Source organism: Oncorhynchus keta, chromosome 25 (genome assembly GCF_023373465.1).
Source record: "Oncorhynchus keta strain PuntledgeMale-10-30-2019 chromosome 25, Oket_V2, whole genome shotgun sequence".
Lineage (NCBI taxonomy): Eukaryota > Metazoa > Chordata > Actinopteri > Salmoniformes > Salmonidae > Oncorhynchus > Oncorhynchus keta.
The window spans coordinates 43,861,685-43,881,322 of NC_068445.1; the positions used below are offsets into that span (position 1 = coordinate 43,861,685).

Below are 19,638 nucleotides of genomic sequence, written 5' to 3' on the forward strand. Positions count from 1 at the left end.
TAGTTACATCAATTTTTTAAAGCGCTGTTAGTGCGTTCAATTTCTATCACCTGAAGCATGCGCACAATGTTTTAAAAAAAATACATGCCGGAGATGCATGCTTATTTGCCGAGTTCGTGAACGTGTTTACGAGGTTAAAGACATATGAACGCAGTACCAGCGTTTTGAAAAGTTGATTTAATTTATACTTTCCCGTGGATATATTGTCTCACATACCTACCGCCAAACAGACCGAGTTCTCCTACAACCGTAAAGTACTTTGACATATCATTTAATTCACCATTCTGGTGAATGGAAACTTTACCGATTCAAACGCTCGTTCCCGAAGAAGAATTTTATGCGATTCAATTTCTGGTTTCCAGGCAATATTGAATGCAACGCGAAGTCACACAATTGAAATGTAATCATCGATTACACTAATGACATTTCCTCTCTGAAACACAATAGGCTAGTAAAAGAAATTTGTCTACCAGATCACTTGCTCAGTGTTTTTACGGTCAACTAAATAAAGCATCTAAACATGAGAGATTACTATGGAGTAAATGCCAAAAGAATGAGAGACTAGAGGTCCAGTTTGACTTGTAAATGTCCAGACAGTATAGTGCTGCTGTGGTGCCTACAGATTGTGACTGCGGTATTGGCACTTGTCGTCCACGCTTAACTGTAGTGGTTCTATTCAATGTAGTCTAATCTGTGTACTCCGCATAATCCGAGCCATACAATGGTCGGATCACATGGTGGCATTGTTTGTTTTCAGAGACCGCTCATAAAATAGTTTAAATGACAACGTGAGGCTACTACAAATTCATTCATGAATTCTTCGCCACGCCTTTAAAACGTAAAGAAATTGTGCTTGACCAATTGCAAGCCTTGAATCCTCAAATAGCGCTCTGGCGATGATCAGACGACTAAAGGAGAAACTATTTAAATCTCTAATGAACGACTTGACTCCAGGTCACTCAACTCTCACTGGTCTCAGGCTGCGTACACGAACAACAGTCTCGCTGATACTTGGATCATTGGACATAAACTCACCGAACACACGAGTAACTGTTCAAAAGAGCCGGTTATCTTTACATCGACGGACTTCACGTTTGTTTGCGTGAGAAAGAAATGAAAAATTTAACTTTTTCTTTGTGGGTTGTCCTACTTTGTGCAGTTGCGCTCTTTGCGTCGGGAGTGGAAGACAACGAACTTTTCAAAGGTAAGAAATAAATCTAATTAGACTTTCATTGACACTTAACAGCACAATCCAGGGTTTCCCCATACTGGTTCCTCGCACCCCTAGGGGTGCACGTTTTGGTTTTTGCTTTACACTACACCGCTGATTCAACTAGTCATCAAGCTGTGATAATTTTAATCAGTTGTGTAGTGTTGGGACAATACACAACGTGCACCCCCTGGGGTACCGAGGTCTGAGTTTGGGGAAAATTGGCATAGCCTATTCGGAAAGCCTACATTACATTTTTTTTTATTTTTAATATTAGGCTATCCACTAGAAGAATGAGTCAAGGGGAATATGCTACACACCATGAGTAAAGGGTCATTCAGACAAGAAGCAGGTTCAATGGAAATCGGAGTTAATTTTCAATTTAACCCCCATTAGCACAGCATATCTTTGATTTGATTGCATTGATCAAGTGGTGAGATAATGGAGACCGGGATGAACGGGAATGGATTTTCATGTGAGATACGTGTCCTTGGAGTGCTCGTGATGTGGCGCAAAAAGCGGACGAGACGTCACATCTCGTGGTTCTATTTGGTATTGAGATTTTTCCGACGACTCCGCGTTTTACCGAGAACCGCAGTGCCCGGCCGGTGCTGTTGGCTTATTCTACAAATCTGTAATCAATCAAAATGATAAGTTTGGTTTCATTTTAGAAAAAACACTTATCTGATGTCCATTATTATTCCACTATCCTGTTCCGGAGAATAATTCATACAAACTTGGCAGTCAAATTTAAATTCTTAACGAATCCAGACTATAGTATTTGTCTTGACACTTAACGTCTTTAGTTTCACTTTTCCGGTATTTCGCGTGAAAGCGTGTCAGTAAGAGCTCAAGGCCATATGGAATAGAAGTGCAGGAGAATTCTGGAGTGCCGAGATATTGCAGTATAGTAGGCAGCTGGCTTTGTCTGTACAGCCAACTGATACTGTCACAGAGCAGTTGTAAACTACAGTGCATTCCTACATTTTATACACTGTCTGTACAATAGTAGCAGGTTGCCTTCACAGAGGGATTGCCAAAGGCTGCTTCTCAGCAGCCCCCATGTGCACTATACTCTATACATAGGATAGATGCTAAAGGGGGGTGAAAAGCACAGGTCTTGGTCGGTATCCCTATATTGCTTTCACCAATCTGGTGCAGTGAATGGAAGAACTAAGTGAACACCTTCAATATGCTAACACTTTTTTTTTATTTTTTATTTTTTATTTTTTTTTACCTCTAATGCCAGGGAACAGCGACGTGTGGCATGGGTGTAAAATTATGCCAATTCCTTTCTGGGGTGAAAAATGAGTTTACAATCTACAAGTTTAATCTGTTTTCTAATCTCCTGTGGCGCTGATACATTGATGGTAGTCTGGAGGGGCACAGGAGGATTTTGAGTAGACTTGTGTTGTATGCAAACTACTAATCCCCATTTGATCATTTACAGAAGAGCGTTGCATCTTGCTATTTTTAAAGGCGACAGCTTGAAACAATATTTTGTTTTTGCAAACGCTCTTAACATGCTGACCAGACTGGGTGTGCATGTCTGCTATTGCACACATGTTTTTTGTACACCCACACCAGACGCGATCAGGACACGCATGCTGACCACCTGCGAGTATTGCAAAATAAATGTAAACATGCGTGTTATTCAATCATTGCATCTACACTGCTCTCGCGTAGCCAGGCGCTAAACTAGAACTTGTTTCTATTTGTGACACTTGATGCGCTCCAAGTCCCGCCTCTCCCATCTCCTCATTGGTTTTTAGGCACATATACCCAGTTGAGTGATTGAAAGATGAACTGAGGTCCACACTCTAGTCCAGTTGATGGTGGTAATGCACCTTAAAATTGGTTGCCAACTGCCATATAAAGTCAGAAGAAGAAGCCTGAAGGAGGAGATATTACTAGAAACTAACTAGATTACCCTTTTATCTGTGGATGAATTGTAGAGGACCTTGTGCATTTCAGGTAAAATGACAACCCAATATTTATATCCCAGTACAAATTAGCTAGCAACATCTAGCTAGCTAAATTGCAATACATGTTTAATGCTACTGTATATGAAGGCACGGAAGGGAGAATCTGCTACCATTCATGGAGTACATAATCAGTCCCCAAGAATACAATGTAAACTGACAAACCAGAACCCCGAGTTTAGCATGTCAGAATCTGCTTTATCCACCAAATCCACTCTCATGTACAGGATTTTGACCTGTGAATTGATGCTGCCACAAATTAAAATGTATACATGCTGAATTTCCACAGATCCAGATATAGTATGAACACTAAGCTGCAGGTAACCTAGTAGGTTACTAGCACACCGTGATTGACCATTAAGGTTAATGTGGGAAAATCTGTGCCCTTGAATGAAGCACTTAAACCCTAATTGGCTCTGGATAAGAGTATGCTGGAAGATATGTGTAGTTTTGGGATGACTGTACTGTGTAAATGGTGGAAAGTCCATGGATGAGAGGACCAGGTGGACTGTTGATTACCATGGCACGTGGGAAGTAACTGTTCAAGTAGTGGGAGGTACTGGTCGCGCTTGACCTGAACTGTTTGCCTGAGGTCAATCTTTGGCGTAAGGAGTCAATGGTTATCTTTACTGCAAGCTTCCTTGCCCTGGAGTCGTACAGGACCTCAATAGAGGGCAGGTGGCAGCCAATGGCCCCCTCAGCAGACCGACCTCAATAGAGGGCAGGTGGCAGCCAATGGCCCCCTCAGCAGACCGACCTCAATAGAGGGCAGGTGGCAGCCAATGGCCCCCTCAGCAGACCGACCTCAATAGAGGGCAGGTGGCAGCCAATGGCCCCTCAGCAGACCGATCTCAATAGAGGGCAGGTGGCAGCCAATGGCCCCCTCAGCAGACCGACCTTAATAGAGGGCAGGTGGCAGCCAATGGCCCCCCAGCAGACCGACCTCAATAGAGGGCAGGTGGCAGCCAATGGCCCCCAGCAGACCGACCTCAATAGAGGGCAGGTGGCAGCCAATGGCCCCCTCAGCAGACCGACCTTAATAGAGGGCAGGTGGCAGCCAATGGCCCCCTCAGCAGACCGACCTCAATAGAGGGCAGGTGGCAGCCAATGGCCCCCTCAGCAGACCGACCTCAATAGAAGGCAGGTGGCAGCCAATGGCCCCCCAGCAGACCGACCTCAATAGAAGGCAGGTGGCAGCCAATGGCCCCCTCAGCAGACCGACCTCAATAGAGGGCAGGTGGCAGCCAATGGCCCCCTCAGCAGACCGACCTCAATAGAGGGCAGGTGGCAGCCAATGGCCCCCTCAGCAGACCGACCTCAATAGAGGGCAGGTGGCAGCCAATGGCCCCTCAGCAGACCGACCTCAATAGAGGGCAGGTGGCAGCCAATGGCCCCCTCAGCAGACCGACCTCAATAGAGGGCAGGTGGCAGCCAATGGCCCCCTCAGCAGACCAATCTCAATAGAGGGCAGGTGGCAGCCAATGGCCCCCTCAGCAGACCGACCTCAATAGAGGGCAGGTGGCAGCCAATGGCCCCCTCAGCAGACCGACCTCAATAGAGGGCAGGTGGCAGCCAATGGCCCCCCCAGCAGACCGACCTCAATAGAGGGCAGGTGGCAGCCAATGGCCCCCTCAGCAGACCGACCTCAATAGAGGGCAGGTGGCAGCCAATGGCCCCCTCAGCAGACCGACCTCAATAGAGGGCAGGTGGCAGCCAATGGCCCCCTCAGCAGACCGACCTCAATAGAGGGCAGGTGGCAGCCAATGGCCCCCTCAGCAGACCGACCTCAATAGAGGGCAGGTGGCAGCCAATGGCCCCCTCAGCAGACCGACCTCAATAGAGGGCAGGTGGCAGCCAATGGCCCCCTCAGCAGACCGACCTCAATAGAGGGCAGGTGGCAGCCAATGGCCCCCAGCAGACCGACCTCAATAGAGGGCAGGTGGCAGCCAATGGCCCCCTCAGCAGACCGACCTCAATAGAGGGCAGGTGGCAGCCAATGGCCCCCTCAGCAGACCGACCTCAATAGAGGGCAGGTGGCAGCCAATGGCCCCCCCAGCAGACCGACCTCAATAGAGGGCAGGTGGCAGCCAATGGCCCCCCCAGCAGACCGACAATCCATTGCAATGATGGTGAGCGTTGGACTCTTGTGCAAATTTAGAATTTGAATCGGTACACACAGCATTCATTGGAGGACAGAACAACTGGAGTGAGGAGTTTAAATGTTTTAGCGTCATAACGTTGGGTTCGCGGTAGCAGTCCATTTTTTAAGACTGCTGTATCGATAGAGTAAACTATGGCTAATAATTTAGCCAAATAAGTGATCAGATGTGGGCCTTGACTGAGCCCAGCTGTGGGGATATTCCATGGGAGGAGTGATGCTGACACAGATGCTTTCCTCCTATAGGTTCATAAAGTCCACTATACAGTGGATGTGACCGTAATCATCCTAAACCTCTCGAACGCAATGTTCCTAGACTAATGCGAAACTGCAGCAAATCAAATGATTGAGACCTGAAGCTGAAATAATGAGGTGCCTCGAACACGACTCATAAACGAGCACGATTGACTGGTAGAGCCGCCCTCCTCACAATAAGGACAAATGTGAGCTCTGCTAGGGGTACAAGCTGATTATGTAAAAAAAAAATCTTTAAAAGTGATTATTCAAGTGTAATGTTTGTAGGAATCTTGTATAATGATCATACTATTGTTTTTTACATTTTTATTTGAACCTTTTAACTAGGCAAGTCAGTTAAGAACAAATTCTTATTTACAATGACGACCTAGGAACAGTGGGGTTAACTGGTCTAGGATCAGTGGGGTTAACTGGTCTAGGATCAGTGGGGTTAACTGGTCTAGGATCAGTGGGGTTAACTGGTCTAGGATCAGTGGGGTTAACTGGTCTAGGATCAGTGGGGTTAACTGGTCTAGGATCAGTGGGGTTAACTGGTCTAGGATCAGTGGGGTTAACTGGTCTAGGATCAGTGGGGTTAACTGGTCTAGGATCAGTGGGGTTAACTGCCTGTTCAGGGGCAGAACTTTTTTTCTTTTATCTTGTCAGCTCTCAGGTTTGCTCTAGCAACCTTTTCGGTTACTGGCCCAACACACTAACTACCAGGCTACCTGCCGCCCCAAAAACCTGTGTAGTTCCTGCTGCTACAACTGACAGTAATAACATGTTTGATTTGAAATGAGGGACACCCCATGTGAGGGTATATAGGTACCTCCCTACATGTTGTATTCCAAGGCTCTGAAGGTGACTCCCGCTGAACTGTAAACCTAAGATGGGCTGAAGTACTCTTTTAAAAAAAAAAAATGTAATATATATATTTTTTTTATAAATCTTTTTCCATGCAGCTAGAGATATTGCTCATCCTAATGCCCTCTTATTGCTCACCCCTCCCTAGATGAGGAGTTCAAAGTGCTCTACGACGACGAGGCAATCCATGACCGGATCACGTACAACATGAGGAAGAGCCTGAATCTCGACGTGGACGGCTGTGTCCTTCTGCCTGGCGAGAAGAGGAGTCTGCAGGAGTGTGGTTTCAACACCACAGCCAAGACCTTCTTCATCATCCACGGCTGGACGGTAAAACACACTCCTTGTCCCCTCGTCTACCTTTTTTGTCACAGGTTGCTTTAGTGAGCCTTTGCTGTGTTTTATTTTTATTTTTTTAGGCACAGGGTTGCTCTTTAAATGTGTGTGTGTGTGTGTAAGTTTGACGATCACCGATTTGCTGTTTCCTATACAGACGAGTGGGATGTTTGAGAGTTGGATGCAGAAGCTGGTGGCGGCCATGATGCAGCGAGAACCGGAGTCCAACGTGGTCATCGTTGATTGGCTTCCCATGGCCCACCAGCTCTACCCCGACGCGGTCAACCACACCCACCAAGTTGGCCTCAGTGTCGCCACCACCATTAACTGGCTCCAGGTGTGATTTGGTTGTTCAGCGGTCTATTACATTGCAGTATCAGTGAGGAGGCCTGTTGAATACATTGATCTTTAAGCTTACATGTACTGACAGTGTTCATAGGACACTATAAGGGGTGATGTGTTTTTCTCTCGGACGTTTATCTAAATGATGTAGGACAGGGCCTCGCTTTCCAGTTGCGATATAACTGTAGCATTACGATCGTAGCGGTTGCATCGTTATTTAAGAGCCAACTTCTTGTTAAAAATGATTTAAAGAAAAATGTGTTTACCAAACCAATCATGTAGAGTTCGTTAAATGCATCGGTAGACCATCTACCGATGGGATCGAAAGAATAGCAACGCTGCTCTCGGATCAGCCTTCTCCACTCAAATCTTACCTTAACATTTATTATTATTCTACAATACTGACAATGGATCAGCTCTTAGAGAGATTACTGCTTATGGCTGCAAATATTGAGGCGGTTTATGATGCTTACCCCATAATAATGCACTAAATTAGACTGGGCACACCTTGGTACACATGAAACGTATTGACTGAAATGAGGCCGTAGCCTAGTGGCTACTCAACGCAGTCATCTCGGTTTTTATGTTTTCTTTTACTTGTTTTGTAACAATTGCAACTTTTTTTAAAAATTTGTACCTTTTTTAAAAATTTAATTTAACTAGACAAGTCTGTTAACAAATTCTTATTTTCAATGACAGCCTAGGAACAGTGGGTTAACTGGCCTAGGAACAGTGGGTTAACTGGCCTAGGAACCGTGGGTTAACTGGCAGCTGAGTATTCCAATACCTTTCCAGTCCAGCGCTGACTACAGTAGTGGTGATGTGCAGGATTGGCTGGCTGGGAACTTTTCCTTCAGGAACAGAACAGCTGGCAGTGTTTTCAGGTGTTGGTGGGAACTCCTGGTATCCTGTGAATTCTAATGAGGGAGTTGTGGGTATTTCTGTATTTTCCCATTTGGTCATATGGGAACTCTCCAGATGCTCTTGGGGAAGAGTTGTCCTCTGTCTAGTTTGCAATGGGTCTCGTTCTCATCACGAGTCAACTGCTGTGTGACCTAGTGTGTGTCTCTCCATTGTGACTTCCACTAAGAGCAGAGACTGGGTGTGGTTCCAATCCACTGTACTGCTTTTTATCCATCTAATCTGTTCAGATGTGCTGAAGGGGAAAGGAGGCTATTAGACAGTATTGGGATACATTCAGGCCAGGCTCTGTCCCCTTAACAGGCCAGGACACCGCTGACATGCAAGCCCAGGGTTCAGGCTGTGGGTAAGAGGGTAGACTGCCTTCTGAGACAAGCAGAGGGTGGAAGTGCTTTTGCAATGAAGGGAGGGCGTGAACGTATTCTGATACCTCATTATCTCCACTGGGATTTGCTGGTGCCCAGGGAATGACTGACTGCTATTGGCTGAGGGCCTTTGTGTGGCAGCAGCTGATGTTGGTTGTCATGTATCCGATAGGAGGAACAGCAGCTGCCCTTGCAGAATGTGCACCTGATTGGCTACAGCTTGGGGGCCCATGTGGCGGGCTACGCCGGAACATCTGTGCGAGGGACTATTGGCAGAATCACGGGTAAGTTGTGGGAGGTTTATGACCTCGTTCACTGTTGCTCCTCAAGACTCTGAACAGGCAGTGGTCTGAACCTTTGTAACGGTGCCAATCCCCTTTAAATCAAACTCAATATAGTGAAGTATGAAACTAGTACCACCTTACCATCGACATGTCTTCATGGAGTGATGGCTGTGGCTATAGTCACGGTGTATTGACTGTTAAGCTGTGGCTGTATGCCTATAGATCTTAGACACACCTGTCTTGTCCACCAAATGAGACGTTCCCGTTTCTCCCATCTCTCCTATAGGTCTAGACCCGGCAGGGCCCATGTTTGAGGGGGTGGGAGATGATAAGCGCCTCTCATCGGACGACGCCGACTTTGTGGACATCCTGCATACGTACACGCGCGAGGCACTGGGTATGAGCATTGGGATCCAGCAGCCCATCGGAGACATTGACATCTACCCCAACGGTGGAGATGTGCAGCCAGGCTGCTCCCTGCGTGAGATGCTTACCAGTACAGCTGGAGGAAGTGAGTACCACACAGGAAGAAGTCACTGAGGGTGTGTCGTCGTCCCCCCCCCCCCCCACCACAAGTCTAAAAGCATTGGATTGGTGTAGGCATAGCCTAGAGGGAGTTTCCATACACCAGTCATTTCCTTTCAAATCCATGAAGGGAAGTGAACAAGTGCACACTTTGGGTGGAAGGAGAGATTGTTGGGACGCACCACTAAACGCAGTGCTGTACCAAGTTTAACTGACTTTTTTTTCTGCTGTTCTTTGGCTAGATGGGAGTTGGCTGCTTGTCATGTGACTGGTTAGCTGTTGCTTATCAGTGCTGTTAACTCTTTCCTCCTCAGGCTTCATGGATGTGATTAAGTGTGAACACGAGCGTGCTGTGCTCCTGTTTGTGGACTCGCTGATGAACAACGAGTACACGAGCCTTGCCTACCAGTGCACCGACCCCGAACGCTTCAAGAAGGGCATCTGCCTGAGCTGCCGCAAGAACCGCTGCAACAACATTGGTTACAACACCAAGAAGATGAGGAAGAGGAGCAACTGTAAGATGTACCTGAAGACCCGTGCTGTCACACCCTACAGAGGTGAGCTGGGGATTATTTTAATTGGGGGATATGCTGTTCTTCACATTTAGCCATTTTCCCTCAACCGCATGGCTTGGTTTCCACCTGACAGATTTTCATGCAAATAGTCTTACATTTTGAATAAAAATAACGTGTATTTTCCCACCAGAGAACCGTTTTTCATCTAATTGACTTTGTGATGACATGGCGCACATACCTTGACCCTTTGGTTAATTTCCCATGTACCAAATGCAGTGTACCATGTCCCGACCCATTTTCAACTCTACTGATGGGTTTTCGCACTTGTGTAATATAAATCAAAGTCCAGCATCCTTTTGCAGAGGGAGGTGTTTAATCCCAGGGTCCTTAGCTTTGTGATGAGCTTTGTGGGCACCAAGGGATTTTTTTTAATTAAAAAAGTTAGAATTCTTATTTACTATGACTGGCTACACTATGGTGTTGAACACTGAGCTGTAGTCTCATGCCCCATGACTACCTGACGTGATGACTCCTTGCTGTCCCCAGTCCACCTGGCCGTGCTGCTGCTCCAGTTTCAACTGTTCTGTCTTATTATTATTTGACCATGCTGGTCATTTATGAACATTTGAACATCTTGGCCATGTTCTGTTATAATCTCCACCCGGCACAGCCAGAAGAGGACTGGCCACCCCACATAGCCTGGTTCCTCTCTAGGTTTCTTCCTAGGTTTTGGCCTTTCCAGGTAGTTTTTCCTAGCCACCATGCTTCTACACCTGCATTGCTTGCTGTTTGGGGTTTTAGGCTGGGTTTCTGTACAGCACTTTGAGATATCAGCTGATGTACGAAGGGCTTTATAAATACATTGGATTTGATTAGTCAATGAACAACATTCTCACGTAGTTGTTCCTGCCTTCGGGGCGGCAGCGTAGCCTAGTGGTTAGAGCGTTGGACTAGTAACCGGAAGGTTGCGAGTTCAAACCCCTGAGCTGACAAGGTACAAATCTGTCGTTCTGCCCCTGAACAGGCAGTCATTGAAAATAAGAATATGTTCTTAACTGACTTGCCTGGTTAAATAAAGGTCTAATTTTTTTCTTTTTAATTGTCAGGTGTGAAAGGGCAGTGTGGAGTACAATACAGATTGCGGTATGTGAATTGGAGTTGGTCTGTTCCCATACTTCTTTTTTTATAGTCCTGTACCCCTTCAAACAGTCAACCTCCAGCTGCGTACCCCCTCTATAGCACCAGGGTCGGCACACTCTGTTGTTTTTTGCCATTGAGTGCCTGCTATGCTATGCTGCTACATACTATGCATTTAAATATTAAATATAAGACTGAGGGTTTTTTCACAACCCGACTTGTGGGAAGTGACTGCTCTTTTATAGGACCAGGGCACAAATAATAATCAGTTATTTTGCCATCTTACACACACAACCTGATTTTTAATTAAAAAAAAAAAAAAAATTTCATCAAATTGGTTAATGAGACGTTGTACTTGAAGGGATGCCTGTAACTCTGCAATCTTGTATTTAGTTTTCATTGAGGGCTGAGAATCCACACTCTTGATAGGTACGTGGTTACAACGGGCCTCAGGTGTCTTAACTTGCCGTGGCAAAAAACTCTGAGTGCAGCTCTAGCCAGAAATCTGACAGTGGCTTCTGATTTTTAAAGTCCATTTTCAGAACCACTTGTTTCGATGAGGCTCTTGTTCAGATCGTGGTCAAATGGACTGGCTGCAGGGCATGAAAGGGATAACGGATCCAGTTCGTCTGTTTCGGGAAAGTAATTGCGCACCCACCTCAGGTGCTTCGCTATATCACATGTGACATTGTGTGTGTATGTGTAAGCTTGAGTTCTTTTGCACGGTAATCATGCATGCAATGACGGAAAGACATGTTGTCCTTGTTAATGCAGACAGAAAAAAGCTCCTACTTCTTAGCCTCAATTTTGTACCACACAAGTCCATTTGATGTCACAAAGCTGTTCAGTACTTAAAAGAATCCTCATGTTGCCCTGGTTTGCCGGGGATGTCTTCCTTAATTGCCAACCCCCCATAAACCTAACGGACATGTACCAGGCCTGCCACGGGTGACTCATCCAGCTGTAACGCATATAATTCATTGGCTTGTATACTAAGCAGTAATTGTTTCAAAACATCTCCTGATATGTCACTGAAGTGTTGTGAAATTGTCTGTAGTTTTTTGGGGGGGCCTTTTCCCCCAGCATTGTCCCAGCCATATATGCAACAGCAGGAAGAAATGAGTAACACAATAAGTATGTGGTTTGCCTGTCCTAGCCACTCGGTAGCTCACCATATATGTTACTTCTAGCCCCTTCTTATTAACGGTATCTGTTGCTTTTATACATGTCTTACTACTCAGATGTCTTAATTCTCGCTTAATCTCCTGTGCGTAATTTTATTTTACTCTGTCAGGGACAGGTGGAAAATGTCAGTGAAGAACCTTGCAAGTAGGTCAGCGCTTGCTCTGAGTAAAAGTCCTGGTAATCCGTCTGGCCCTGCGTCTTTGAATGTTGACCTGGTTTAAAAGTCATCGGCTACCGAGAGTGGGATCTCAGTCGTCCGGAACAGCTGGTGCTCTCATGCGTGTTTCTTGCCTTGACTCATGCATGAAGTCATTTAGCTCGTCTGGTAGACTTGTTGCTCGTAGCTGGGCTTCTCTTTTTAGTCCGTAATAGTTTGCAAGCCCTGCCATATCTGACGAGCATCGGAGTAGTAGGTTTGACTCTTAGTCCTGTATTGACACTTTGCCTGTTTGATGGTTCATCGGCAGGCATAGCGGGATTTCTCATAAGCTTCCGGTTTAGAGCCCTGCTCCTTAAGTGGCAACTCTACCCTTTAGCTCCGTATGGATGTTTATATAAATAAAAGATTCCAGAAGTTTCCCATATGCACAAAAGTTATTTCTCTCCGATTTTGTTTCGATCCCTGTTACTGAGAATTTCTGGGGACAATAAAAGCCCACTCTAAAATGTGCCGTTTTTGTCACACCACAGTGCCACAGATGTCTAGTTGAGGAAGTGCACAAATTGGCATGCTGACTGCAGGCATGTTCACCAGAGCTGTTGCTAGATTATTTCATGTTCCTTTCTCTACCATAAACTTCCTCTAATGTCGTTTTTTTAAGAGAATTTAGAGAATTTGGCAGTACGTCCAACCGGCCTCAACCACAGACCATGCGTAACAACGTCAGCCCAGGACCTCCATCAGTCTTCACCTGTGGGATCATCTGAGACCAGCCACCCAGACTGCTGATGGAACTGTGGGTTTGCACAACCATATATATATATATATATAATATATTTCACAAACTGTCTCTGGGAACTTATCTGGGTGCTCGTCGTCCTCGCAAACTGCTTGCCCACACAATGCCGTACATGCAGTCTGCCCAGTGCAGTTGAAACCTGGATTCATCCACGAAGAGCATGCCAGTGGCCATCAAAAGTGAGCATTTGCCCACTGAAGTAGTTTACAAGGGCAAACTGTAGTCAGGTCAAGACCCTGGTTGATGTCAACATTGCGATCGGAGTGCCTCGTGGTGTGGTTATGGGCAGGCATAAGTCAGATGACACCATTTGCAAATTTTCGACGTTAATTCTGAATGCACAGAGATACCGTGACAAGATCCTGAGTCCCATCGTCGTGCCAGTCATCTGCCACATCACACATTTCAGTATGATAATACACAGCCCCATGTCGCAAGGATCTGTACACAATTCCTGGAAGTGTCCCAGTTCTTCCTAGGCCTACGTACTCGACAGGTCACCCATTCAGCATGTTTGGGATGCTCTGGATTGACGTGTAGTACAGCGTGTTCCAGTTCCTGCCAATATCCATAAACTTCGCACAGCCATTGAAGAGGAGTGGGGACAACATTCAACTGGCCACAATCAACAGCCTGATCACCTCTATGTGAAGGAGAATGGTGATCACACCAGATACTGACTGGTTTTCTGAGCCACAGCCCTACATTAAATGTTTTTATTTTATTTTTTAAGGTGTGTGATCAACCGATGCATATCTGTATTCCCAGTCACGTGAAATCCATAAATTAGGGCTTAATGAATATTATTCCAGTTGACTGATCTCTTTAAAAAATAATTATATGAACTCTAATTCAGTGAAATCTTTGCAATTATTGCACTTATTTTTGTTCAGTGTGTCAAAACAAAAATAATTCAATAGAAAAACAAGAGATGCAGCTAGTTTTCTGTCATTTCAGTTTGAAGTGATTTGTGTTGGCTAGCTCCTCTGAATAGTAACCTGGCTAGGAAGTGAATGCTCTATGCCAGGTGACTTTGCCCATTAGCTCATTGTTATAGAAAACAGCTTAAACAAACGCATGTCGCTACTTTTCTGTTATTCTGGCTGCACTGTTTGACATGACAGTTAGCAGATGTTTTTATTGCTAGCAAGCGAGGGATAAGAATGTTGCCAGCCGTCATTGCAACGCAATATTTAGACCGTACGCCTGGGTGATGTCCATAGATCTATAACGAGACTTAACTTGTCTCTGGCAAGTGAACGAACAGGTGGTTAGGGTTGCAACCCTAGATTTGGTTCAGGACTATCTTGTGGAAGGCTGAAATGGTATAAATGCATGCATAATATCAGTCCTTTCAATATGCTAAAGTGGTGCCTTGTGGAACGTGTATTGCCACAGTTTCTCTACTTCTCGGGCTTAACACTTGCGACAATATCCTCCAGACACCGGCTTCTCGGACATTATCACTTAAACATAACGCACCTTATCAGTACTTGATCAGTAGCCAAGCGATTTTTATCTTTGAACTCTTTATTTTTTTATGACTCAGTCACACCTTGTAGTCGTAAAGCTCCTGTTTATGTCCCTGTCCTGTGATATTTATTTTGCCGTTTTTGTTTGTCCCTCCTAGGCATCCATTATCAGATGAAGATGCATGTGTTCAACAGAAAGCAGGCTGATGATGCTGACCCAACCTTCCACGTCAAGCTGTATGGAGCTCACAACGACACCGATGACCTGCATGTAGACTTGTGAGTACTGCTGCTCTCTACTCAGTGGCAGGTAGCCTAGCGGTTTGGGACCTGATTTTAGACTTAGGAAATGTACACCTTTCCTAGGCACTTAGTAGTTGGTATTCAGACATGCCTTATGCAGGTTTGTAAATAAGCTTTCCTTGTGCGCTCTGAATACATTTTTAATTCAACCCATGAAAACCCTTTCCACTTGCTGGCAAACAGATTTTCTATGGGTTGTCATTAAATGTACTGAAAACCCGATTGATCTAATGCCAGCCCTTTAAATACGGTGTACTTACAAAATAGATGTATTAAAATTGCTGACACTCACTAAAATGTATGGACATATTTGTCTGTTTCAGCTCCAACTCAATAGTAGCTAGTTTTTTTAGGTTAGGAACTTATGAATCCAAAGAAATAACTTTACGCACCAAAATAGTGGTTTTGAGTCGTCCTGTAGATTGCCATATTCAAGTTCAATCTATGAAATATTGGAAGATGAGCAGTGTACAATAGGGGTTGACCAGTAATAATCTTCAGTGATCATGGAACTGTTTTGGCGGCGGTCTTGTTGTCGTGAACCGTGCTCCAGGTTTAAACTGCTGGGTATGGTCTTCATTCCATAATGATTCAAATGGGTTACATGTCCCAAATTATTGCACAGCTTGTGATGCGTTAGCCTATTATGATCCACTATCGCTAGTGACCCTCAGGGACAACTACACTGTGACAGACGAAAGGTGAATGAAATTATGTGGGCTTCAAATTTCAAGGAAAATAACGTGATAGTTATACTTGTATGTGGGTATTGCTTACGGTGGCTAAAGTTTTCACGTGTTACAACTCTGCAGGTTTTATAGAAGCCTAGTTTGTGTCTCAACTTCACCTGTGAAAATTCAGAATAACGGCACAGCTACTTCTAGCCTAATTCACGCCATGTTGAGGAGATTTTCAATTTGCTTCCAAATGACTGGTTTCACATTCGTCTCCAGGGATCATAAGGAAAATAATCTAAAATAATTCGTATGTCTAAAATAAATCTAAAATTGCTATGCATTTCCACCAGTGGAGGCGGCTGAGGGGAGGACGGCTCATAATAATGGCTGGAACGGAGTGGATGGAATGGCATGAAACCATGTGTTGGCTGCATTTGATACTATTCTGCTCTAGCTGTTACCACGAGCCCATCCTCCCCGAATATTTTTTTTTTTTCTTTTTCCCCCCAACCTCCTCCTGTGACTCCCTTCTCCAAATGGGTAAATTACAGTGCATGTAGATTTCTATTTACAACTGGGGTTGTTAAGTGATGCAGAATACAGCATTGACACTGACCTCACCTTTTAATTTCAGTGCTCTCCACCACACGAATAGCAGGTGAAGAGTGATGATAGTAGTACTAGAATTAGCTTCTGCTGCTTAAGGTAAAGGTTTGAACTCATAGAGAGGAGTATAACAAGGGATTTACCTTATTTTTACGTTATGCTTAATTCTAGTCGGAATTCACCCACTTAAAAAGCTTTTGGGCCAGCAACCAAAAAGTCTCTAGTTCGAATACCCGAGCCGACAAGTAGAAAATTCGGTGCTCTTGCGGCAGACTCTTAACCCAAGTTGATAATGGCTGATCCTGGCCGTGACCCTTTGGGATATTAATAAAAAAAACAAATTTTTCCCAATTCACACTTGCGTATAAAACACACTTATATGTATACTTGGGAAATGGGGCAAATATACATTTTACCTTTATAGGTACCTTTACAAATCCCTTTTGCCCGGCAGTCTAGGGGGGGGGGGATGGTATCGAGACTCGTAACAACTCATAATGCAAATTATATTAGTGACAAAGTAACCCTCATTTGCTCACATTGTATATAGACTTGTTTATACTGTATGTTTGTTTTACTCCATGTGTAACTCTGTGTCGTTGTATCTGTCGAACTGCTTTGCTTTATCTTGGCCAGGTCGCAATTGTAAGAACTTGTTCTCAACTTGCCTACCTGGTTAAATAAAGGTGAAATAAAAAAACGTGAGAACGAAAATAAGCACAGACAACTTAAATCTACCTTCAAACACTCATGGCTTATTTGATAAACACACGGTAGAAGGTGGGGCAGGAAAAGGGACTGAGCTGGACCCAAGGAAAGAAATAATAAGTATCCAAAAATACCCCTAAGCTAGACTAGCCTACTTCAATACAACTAACTAACCAAACACACCCCTAAGCTAGACTAGCCTACTTCAACACAACTAACTAACCAAACACACCCCTAAGCTAGACTAGCCTACTTCAACACAGCTAACTAACCAAAAACACTCCTAAGCTAGACTAGCCTACTTCAATACGGCTAACTAACCAAAAATACAGTGGGTAGTGTATGCCCATGGGTGACGTGTCTTAGTACCCCCTTTTCTAAGGATACCTGTATCCTTAACAACCTGTGATCGACACCTTTTTGTTTCCCTCTCCCCCGCCAGTCCAAACAAAGTGGGTCTGAACCTGACCAACACCTTCCTGGTCTTCACCGAGGACGACATCGGGGATCTGCTGAAGATTCGTCTGAGCTGGGAGGGGGCCAACGAGTCGCTAGGGTCCATCTGGAAGGACATGAAGCAGTCCTTCTGGTCCTGGAACCGCACCGGCACGCCCATCAACCAGGTGCTGGAGGTCCGTAGGATCCGTGTCAAGTGTGGAGAAACTCAGAAGAAGTAAGTTGGGAGGCAGAAAGCGTTGGCTTTATTTTATTTTTTTCCCCACATACCATTCAATGAGTGGTTGGTTCCATAGAATGGGGGAAAAAAAAGTTCAGAATTGGGATTTCCATTCTAGAAATTGTATTTCTATGGTTAGTTCACCAAGCAGAGTGGGCTGTCTTTGATTTGATAATGCTCTCACTCAAACGGCCGTTGTTTAAAACTCAGGAAATGGAGTCACTTAGTCTTGAATCAAATGCATCTTGCCGTTAAACATTCTCTTTTTATATTTTCACTTTTTTTTGTTTAACAATCATTTGGTTTTTAGCATCTAATCTGCTCCTCAACGTTGTGTTATCGGTTCCTTGTTTCACTTACTGGTTTGTGCTCGTGTAGGTTCACATTCTGTGCCCAGGACCCCTCAGTGACTGAGATCTCTCCAGGACAGGTCATCACGTATGTCAAGTGTCGTGATGGCTGGGAGGTCAAACCAAGTAAAAAAAGGTACAGCACAGTCCATTCACTTAGTGTAGCGTTCCCTAACGGTGTCTAATTCTTAGATACAGAATTGTATTTTAAACCATTAGACAAGGTCCTTAGATGAATGGATACATGTCTAGTCAATCCAGCATATTGACCGGTCCTCTTGCATTGACAGGTTGCATAACTTATAAGGATTCAGCACTTCATCAATCAACGCACCAATGGCATGGGACCTAAAGTCGGAAGGCATGTCTGTAAGGACCCGCCTTTTCATATGAGCACTTTGATTGGAGGAGTGATAAGCACATGGTGGGAGGCCTTGGACTTGGGATGCACCTGGATGTTTACTGGTGGTCACATGACTCTGGGCTCTGGCCAATGGGACGGCGGGAGGCTTCACGTGCCGTCTGTCAGGACCTGAGAATTCCCTGAGTTTTTCTTTGTACAGAGACTGTTCAACTCGGAAAATAAACGGTTGTGTTATCCATCTGACATTACCCCCCCAACAAATCTAGTCTCTTTACTGTATATTTGTATTAATTTTCTGAATTGGAAGCACTGCAAGACCATGGTTATTTATCGAGCACATTGTTTGAATAATTTCCTCTGCAGTGTTTGTGGTTGAGTGAATGTGTTTGCGTGTGTGTGTGTGGCGTGACCAAGGGTATGAGCGTGCCTATTGGTTAGAGCGAGCTTAATGTGACTACACTGTAAAACTGAAGGACGTGACTGGGCTACATGCACTTGATCTTTCACTGTGTTTTGTAGGGTTGCAAAATTTTCTAGAAATCTTGGTTGGATGATTGCGGATTTGTTAGTCCCTTCGGTGTCCGGTCATATTCCTTCTGGGAATTTGGGGAAATTTTAACTGAAATTTGCTACCCTACTTCTGTACAACATGTTGCTATTGTTATTTCGATGTACACCCATATGTGGCTCTGTTTATGTATATAATGTAAAAAAATAAAATTGAAATGGGAAGAAATCGCATTCTTTTTTTGGGGGGTGTTTTTCATCAGCTAGATGACCAAGGTGCATGACCTTAAAGGCTGGTTCTTTGGTTCATCCTCAAAGTCAAGAGGAGTTGAAATTACTGCAGAGGTTTTGATGTCCGGTTTTACTTTACGGTTCTACTTTAAGTTCTGGTTCTACTTTAAGTATGACAATTGCGTAACCCAAAAAAATCAGATCATTATTCCCAGATGTTCAGTAACCACGATGCTGAAAAGACTTGTTTTCAACATCGTTAACGTCTGCGTACGGCCTTCCTGAGGCCTGGAAGTACGGTTGCCACGGTTTCAGATTCCTTTGCTTGTCTGGGTCAGTGGTATTGACGGTGCTACTTTTAGTTGTGTTACAGTGCTGGGAAGTATGGCATCATTTTGACAGTGGAAATGAAACACTAGCAGAAGTCTGCGTAGCCCATGGTGTGATGCTGGGATTAATCTTATGGAATCTAGTAAACATGCCAATTCTAAAAATAATAATATATAACCCACATCTGCTAAAGTCCCTGTTGGTTGCACTGTTAGAGTAGACCACTACTGTTTAGATATTTCCTTTTTTGGTACACATGGCACGGCTAGAGTAGGACACTACTGTTTAGATATTTCCTTGTTTGGTACACATGGCACGGCTAGAGTAGGACACTACTCTTCCCATATTCGTCTTCCTGGCCTCTTTCCCCTCCACCTTCTCTAAATGCATTGAAGAG

At 44.6% G+C, this 19,638-nt stretch overlaps 1 protein-coding gene across 3 annotated transcripts; it reads left to right on the forward strand.

The window, feature by feature from the left end:
* Nucleotides 1–923: 923 nt before the first annotated feature.
* LOC118379842 (endothelial lipase) lies at nt 924–18,911 on the forward strand. Of its 3 annotated transcripts, XM_035766843.2 has the most exons (11): nt 949–1,046; nt 1,160–1,204; nt 6,597–6,778; nt 6,942–7,121; nt 8,585–8,696; nt 8,983–9,207; nt 9,536–9,778; nt 14,648–14,768; nt 17,226–17,456; nt 17,838–17,945; nt 18,100–18,911. In XM_035766843.2, exons 3-11 carry the CDS (start codon nt 6,656–6,658, stop codon nt 18,113–18,115), a joined length of 1,359 nt encoding a protein of 452 aa, XP_035622736.1. In that variant the 5' UTR covers nt 949–1,046; nt 1,160–1,204; nt 6,597–6,655; the 3' UTR covers nt 18,116–18,911. The 3 variants fall into 3 exon arrangements, with proteins under 3 accessions (XP_035622733.1, XP_035622737.1, XP_035622736.1); XM_035766840.2 differs by having other exon boundaries at nt 924–1,204; XM_035766844.2 differs by lacking the exon at nt 1,160–1,204 and having other exon boundaries at nt 924–1,102.
* The last annotated feature ends 727 nt before the right edge of the window (nt 18,912–19,638 follow it).